The sequence below is a fragment of the Lactuca serriola genome, chromosome 6 (genome assembly GCF_051521515.1).
Source record: "Lactuca serriola cultivar US96UC23 chromosome 6, Lser_US96UC23_V15, whole genome shotgun sequence".
NCBI classification, from domain to species: Eukaryota; Viridiplantae; Streptophyta; class Magnoliopsida; order Asterales; family Asteraceae; genus Lactuca; species Lactuca serriola.
The window spans coordinates 43,203,987-43,211,669 of record NC_136413.1 but is presented as its reverse complement, the minus strand read 5'-3'; the positions used below and the strand labels follow the sequence as shown (position 1 = coordinate 43,211,669).

Genomic DNA, 7,683 nt, shown 5'->3' with positions numbered 1-7,683 from the left:
ACACTTTGTTATTCAGTTGGAATTACAAAATATTTTTTTATTCAAGTACCAATGTCAACTTTGGTCAGCGTCGATGATAGCTAAGAGTTCTCTCTTATAAGTTAAAAGTGATAAGTGCCTTGTTGGTGATTTGTTGATGAAGGTTATTGGTTGGCCGTTTTACATTCGTATTGGCCCAATACCATAGCCACATGAATCGCTCACTCTCTATATCTCTCTCTCTCTCTCTCTCTCTCTCTCTCTATATATATATATATATATATATATATATATATATATATATATATATATAATGAAAGGTCAACTAAAATCAGGTCAAACTGGAGGTTTCACCATAGCATGCTTTAACTCTTCAAAATATTGTTGTAGCATCATCATTCCATTTAAAATCCTTTTTTAAGCAGTTGAGTAAGGGTTTTGGAAATCTTTCCATGGTCTCCAATAAACTTTCAATAGTATCCGATTAATCCCAAAAATCATACAAGTTGTTTGAGGTTGTTGGGAATTGGCAATTCTTGTATTGCTTTAATCTTGCTCGGGTCTGTAACTACTAGTAACTACTCTTTCCACTGAGATAAAATGTCTCAAGTACTTAATATAGGTAGGTCGAAACACAAAATTACTACGTTTAGCAATTAATGTATTGTTCTTCATGGTTTCTAATACCAACCTTAAATGTCACAAATGACCATCCCAGTTTTGACTATATACCGGAATATCATCAAAAAATACTAATACAAACTTTCTCAAAAATGGTTTAAATACATCATTCTTGAAAGGTTGGAAGGTAGATGGAGCATTTGTGAGGCCAAAGGGCATTACTAAGAATTTGTAATGCCCATAATGAATTTTAAAAATCATTTTATATACATCATTAGGATTCACTCTTATCTGGTAATATCCCAACCTTAAATCCAACTTAGAAAAGTATTTGGTTCCATAGAACTCATCCAACAATTATTCCACCGGTGTAGTAAAAACCTATTTGGAATAGTGGCTTCATTTAAAGCCCGTTAATCAATAAACATTCTACATCCTCCACTTTGTTCTTACTTGGACAATAACGGAAAACAAATGAACTATTATTAGTTTGTATAACTTCTTGTTCCATAAGTTCATTAGTGAGATATTCAATTACAAATTTTGTAGTAGATATTAGTTATAAAGACGAATGTTGATGTTATTAATGCCCTATTTTAAATTTATTATGTGTTCGAAGGTACCTCTAAAGGGAGGTAAGTATGAAGGTTTTTGGAATACTCCTTCATGTAGGTTTAGTAAACGTTATAGTTCCTAGGGAATCTCTTGGATTTTGGTATTTAGGCATATTAATCTTGTTTTGTAGTTCTTCACGTTGAATATACATAACATGAACCGTTGAAATCTCTCCTCCTAATTGTATAGCCTTGTCAACTTTTACAAGTCATATGGTTTTCGGTTTCTTTTTGTAGCCACCGTAAAGCACAATTCTTTTCCCTTGAGTTTGAAATTATATAATGTTATTAGCATAGTCGTGTTTGATAATGCCCAAGGTTGTAAACCATTGAACTCCCAAAACCAAATCATTTCCTTTTAATGTTTGTAATATTGACATTTGTTAAAAAGGTTAACCCTTTCATCTTCCAGTTAAACCCCTTCACAGTTTGATCACATATAATATGCCCCCCCTCCAATAACCTTAATACGCGTAGAGGAGCATGCTGAAAGATTAGACCCTAATTTATAGGCTATTTGGCATTAATAAAGTTATGATTGCTTCATGTATCATCAGAATTTGTAAACTCCTCATATCATAATAAATGGTAACCCTCGTTGGTACACATCTGTTCCAGCCATAATATTTATTGAAATCTAAGTACATTCGTTAACCACTTAATCTTCTTCCTCTTTTATCTCTTCCATTAAATGCATTAAAATTAGGGTCTTTTCCTTTAAAACAATGACCCGATCCATATCTTTCATCACAAAAGTAGAACAAGTCGTTCACTTTCTTATCTTCAAACTCAGCAGATGATAGTGTTTATCTATTATTATTAGGTGTTGCTACAGTTTGATTCCATGGCGTTATCACATTTTTATTTAATACATTTATATTATGAGGTATCGATTTGGCTAATAATCTGATAGGTGTAGGTAGTAAGCTAATTTGGGAGCAAATTTGGACCACTTAAAATTGAGTGTGGGTTCTTGTAATTTTTCATAAAAATTCACTTGTTGGATTGAGGTCGGATTAAATATTCAAACTTGTAGCTGAATCTCATTTTCCAATCCCGCTATGATACAACTTAGAGCATATTTCAGGAGGCAGTTGTAATTTATTTAAAATGGCATCAAAAGCATCATGCTACTCTTTAACTGTGGAAAATTGTTTAATGTTCTTCAATTCGGACATTGGTTCAATGAATAACCGACCAAATCGGTTTTTTAAAGTGTCTAAATACTCTAACCAATATAATGTTGCTTTTGGGCCTCTATTTTACATAAAGGCTTGGTGTCACTAAGTTGTGTGCACTTGTTGAATTGAGGTCGGATTAAATAGTCAAACCTGTCTCAATCTCATTTTCCAATCCTGTTATGATACAACTTAGAGCATAATCCAAGTGACAGTTGTAATTTATTTAAAATGGTATCGAAAGCATCATGTTACTCTTTAACTGTTGAAGATTGTCTAAGGTTCTTCAATTCAGACATTGGTTCAATGAATAACCGACCAAATCGGGTTTTCAATGTGTCTAAATATTCTAACCAAGATAATGTTGCTTTTAGACCTCTGTTTTCAATTTAGGCTTGGTGTCATTGCAATGCTCTCCCCTCGATATTGATTGTTGCTAACTTGACTCTAATTGTATGCGACACTTGATCCAAGTGGAAGAATTGTTCTGCTTTGTATAGCCATGAATCTAGCTTATCACCTCCAAACTTAGGGAGTTCCCCATTTATTAAACGAGAGGAGTAATCGATCCTTCTACCCTTGTACTAATATCCTTTCTCTTGTTAGGATCCTCTCCACTTTGTGGCTTATTAATTAGTTGCTTCATTTCTCCTGCTATTAAATCATTATGTATGCAATTTCCTTGGCATTTTCAACTATAGACATGATGTGTTGATTACATACCCCTAAATTCATTCAAACTATTTTTTAGTAATACTGCAAATTGTCGTGACGATGGAATGGGATAATTTTCCCAACCTTACTGATTTTGCTTGCTAAGTTGCCTTCACTATTCTACGTCATGGAGTGTGTGCGAAACAATGGCTAACGTGTTGGATAATGGCCTCAAAGATCCCCAAAATCCTTCCAAAGACAATAATAGAAAAATAATTTGACACAAGAATATACGTAGAGAACTCCAAAATCGGTGAAAAAACCACAGGTCATCGAAAAGAAAGATCCATTATATGATAAATTGTTACATTCTCATAGACTAATCTTTCAGGCCTTTCCAAATTACAGTCATACTCTCCACAGTTTTGACTAAGGCCCCGTTTGATAGTTGCTGACTGAGAAAGGTTTGTTTGAGTAAGAAATTCTGACTGAGTAAGAAATCATGTTGTTTGATTGAAAATCTGACCGAATATGCTGACTGATGTAAAATGATCATTTTACCCTAATGCTATATACATTTCTATGCAATGTTACAATAATAATAATAATAATAATAATAATAGACATTAATAATAATAATAATAATAGACATTAATAATAATAATAATAGTAATAATAATAATAGACATTAATAATAATAATAATAATAGTAATAATAATAGTAATAATTTATACAAAAACCTCCACCATAATAGACATTAAATATATTATTTTAAACATAAAAAACAAAAAACCCTTCAGCTTGCTGGTAAACACCATTGCTTTTACAAGGGAAACCCAAGTTCTATTCTTGTAGCCTTCATTAGTTGCGAATTTTTATCCAAGCCAAGGATACTATTGGAAAGCCTTGTTTTCTTTCTCCCAACTCCCAACTTTTTTCTCAGTCAGCCAACTCCCAACTTCTTTCTCAGTCAGACATTACTTTCCGAGTCCTGACTAACCTGACTCGGTCAGATGCCATATCAAAAAGGGCCTAACACTTTCAAGTTTCTACACTATAAAACAAGAGAAGATAAGAAACAACCAAACAATTCAAATATATTTTGGTTGGGATGCTTTAAAACCAAAGTCTTGGACTTCTTTTATAAGAATGCAGTCCTCTCAAGCTTTTCTTCTTCAACCGATGTGGGATGCAAATCATTATCCATTCATTTAGCTAAAACTCAACACAAGGATAATTGCTCTTATACCATCGATACGCATTCTCAACAGGAACTCATGATTAACAGAAGAGTTTAGAGAGAACAAAAGGATTTTGATGTATTTCATGATGATTCCCCTTTACAGCAGCAATCAGACCTAACATCAATTTTGTTACCTGAAGAAAAAAAAGGTTTTCTAGAATGTCTATCAAATAAGAAAGGAATAATATAGTGCTCAACCCATTCCCTCGGTGCACCTAATTTCTCTACGCGCCCTTCCCACTTAAACGTATCAATAAAACTCTTTCCTTAAATCTTTAAAGAATTGGGAAGATGTAATAAGTGCATGATATACCTTCCCACACAATCCTGTAAAATATATGTATATGGAATTTAAAATATCAAAAGATTGCATACATAAGAAAACTACATGCATAACTCAAGTTACCCAATCCTCCCACAAGATTTGTTTCTAAGTACAAAAACAAAACTAGCTCACAATTATTAATCATCAAATCACCAATTAAAAATAGTACAACCCAAACCCATCACTTGAGAAAAAGCCTATTTATAACATCAACAGGCAAAGCATAAGCGGGATCGATCGCTTTCAACCCCGGGTATTCAAGAAGCGAAAGCCCCGCAACACCAAAATACGTATGAAAAACATCAACCGCATCATCCGGCCTATCCGAAATCCCACCATTCTCAATATCCTGACACTCCAAAATAAACTTAACTAACTTCTCCTTATCAATCCAATCAACTCTATCAATCATAATCAAACTCGAAAGCACCCACCACGAATAACAAACATCCGGAAGCTTCTCCGGCCTTCCATTCAACCCCCCGGATTTCACTTGCCTCTCACACAACCACCACCCCAACAAATCCTTATCCACGTAATGCAAACACCCTGTGATCGCAAGCGCGCCTACACAACAAAAGATTTGCCCCGAGTGTGACTCAGCGCCAGGTGTACACCCGAACCCCCCGTCTAGATTCTTACAAGATACTATATATTCCACGGCTTTTTCCACGTTTATTTTGTCCAAACTTTTCAAAAGTGAAAGCGAACAGATCGCGAGGTAAGAGAATCGCGTATCGATTTCCCCCCATTTGTCGCCTGAAAACGAGCCGTCTTTGTTTTGTAAGGTGGATATGTAGGTTGAGACTTTGGGGATGTTAAGGATTTGTGTTTTGTTGAAGAGAGAGAGGATTTGGATTGCGCTGAGGGTGTAGAGGAGGTGGGGGTCGTGTCCTATGTTGCCGCCGAAGCCACCGGATTCGTGTTGGCAACTCATGACCCATGAAATGACGGCTTCTTGTTCGACGGCTTTGAGGTTTCCTAGGATGTCTAAGGTTGTTAGACCCCAGTAGGCCCCGTTGATTCGGAGGTGTTCTGTTAGGGCGGATTCGATGTCGTCTTTTTTCTTTTCGATTTGTAAGATGTATTTTGTGTGTTTTTCGGCAGCTAGTTGTCCCATTCTGTGAGAATAGAAAAACCTATTCAATAACAACTTGATATTTTTGTAAAAAACTAAAAAAACAATTAGTAAATAGAAACAAATAGTAAGTAAGAAACGAGTATTAAGTGTTGTATGCACAAAGGTTGTTTCTCTTAAAAGTGATGTTGAATAACAATGACTGTTTATTGAATAAGAAGTTTATGAATTGAAATTATAAGTCGCTGTTTATTTGTAGTTTCACTTCCATAACAATGATTCAGTATTTGTCCCAATGCTTTAATTCTCCTCCTTCCTGAAATCCTTAATGATTTATGCTAGTTTTTTACTAGTTCCAGTTTTTTGAACTTAATTGAAGACGTTTATTAAGATTCTCAGAAACTTGCATATTACACGAAGTGGGTTATTTCAACTAACCTAAACCATTAACCATCAGGGAGGTTACACAGAAAGTAGTTATATAATCAAACACATAAACCAATTATCGAGAAATCCAGACCAAAAACTCTAACGAACATATAATCAAACAGTTGGTGTGCAAGGATACTAGCAGAGTATGGTTTAACAGTAGAAGAAAACTGTAATAGAATCGTACCTGTAAAACTAACAATAACGCCAACAATCAAACTGAGAAATTGGAAGATCTATAATTGCAAGGGTTATAGCCTGAAGATCGATGGAGATCCTAAAGATCGATGTTGGCAGATCGAGAAATTGGAAGATCGATGCTGCAGTTTTGGGCTCGATTGCTAATCGAAGATGAAAGGCTGATGATCGAGTGAGGGTATAGTTGTAGCCGGCGGTAAAATGGCAGAGGAGGAAGAGTCGTTGTAGAGATGGAGTTTCGTTGGAGAAACGGGGTCGATGGAGATGGAGATGGAGAGGAGAGGTAAAATGAGGGTATTTTTACTTAAACTGATTATTAGTAGGGTGTCAGCACAAAAATATACGAAACCAAACGAAATCGGACGAAATTAAAATTCGAATTTGTGTTCGTGTAGTATTCGTGTCAAGATTAAAAAACATGATGTCGTGTCGTGTCGTGTTCGTGTTCATAAATCGACATGAAATTGACACGATTAAGTATGTAGTTGTCGGGTTTGTCGTTTTTGTCGTGTTATATATCTTTAAGTATGAATGAAATACACTAATAGTTATGTAATATTATCTTTGACGTATCGTGTCGTGTTCTCGTGTTTTAATTGGTTCGTTTTCGTGTTAATAAAAAAACAACACGACATCGTGTCGTGTTGTGTTCGTGTTATACAAAACATTGTCGTGCCGTGTTGTGTCAGACAAAAACACGACACGTCCGCCCGATTTGACAGCCCTAATTATTAATGGCAGAGTGGCAGGTAGAAATTAAAAGGGATTTTTTTAAGTAAAGAAAAGAAAGTAAATGAGTGGAAGTTAGAGGAAAGTAAAAAAAATTAGTGTTGTTAGAGTTTTATTAAGGGAAGAAAAAACATCATAAATGGTCTTGTGTTTTTCTCAAATCTGAAGTTTAATCTTTGTGGTTTAAAAACGTCATAGATGGCCCACGGACCTTTTATGAGGTTTTCTTTTCTTATATTTTTTTAAATTAAATTTAATATCCAAGTCTCTCTCTCGCTCTCCACACACACATAATATATACCCACCTGTACACTTTTACTTCATTTTCTTCGTGTTTCCTCTTCTATCTCTTATAACTCTCCGAAAAATTATAACACATTGCACATACACACACAGAGGATGTGATTTGAAGCAACACAAAGCTCTCTTTTGGGCATATCTTTGAGATCGGTGACTTGAATCATTGAATTAACACCTCAGGATTGAATTAAAGCATCTTTATTCCTCTTTCAAGAACTCGAACTCTCCATCGAAGAAACTTCTGTAATTGCAGATATAGCCGGTGATGACGAAGAGCTCTCGTTTTTTCAGACTAGTCCAACAAGTTCATGTCAAAACTCCATAGTTTTTGATG

The 7,683-nt window shown here is 35.0% G+C and overlaps 1 protein-coding gene across 2 annotated transcripts; it reads right to left on the bottom strand.

Moving 5' to 3' along the window:
- Positions 1 to 4,620: 4,620 nt before the first annotated feature.
- Positions 4,621 to 6,619, bottom strand: RGTB1 (RAB geranylgeranyl transferase beta subunit 1). Of its 2 annotated transcripts, none has more exons than XM_079005956.1 (2): positions 6,310 to 6,619; positions 4,621 to 5,754 (listed from the first exon to the last, which is right to left on the bottom strand). In XM_079005956.1, the coding sequence occupies exon 2, from the start codon at positions 5,733 to 5,735 to the stop codon at positions 4,797 to 4,799; it is 939 nt and encodes a 312-aa protein (XP_078862082.1). In that variant the 5' UTR covers positions 5,736 to 5,754; positions 6,310 to 6,619; the 3' UTR covers positions 4,621 to 4,796. The 2 variants fall into 2 exon arrangements, with proteins under 2 accessions (XP_078862082.1, XP_078862081.1); XM_079005955.1 differs by having other exon boundaries at positions 4,621 to 5,736; positions 6,310 to 6,618.
- Positions 6,620 to 7,683: the final 1,064 nt, after the last annotated feature.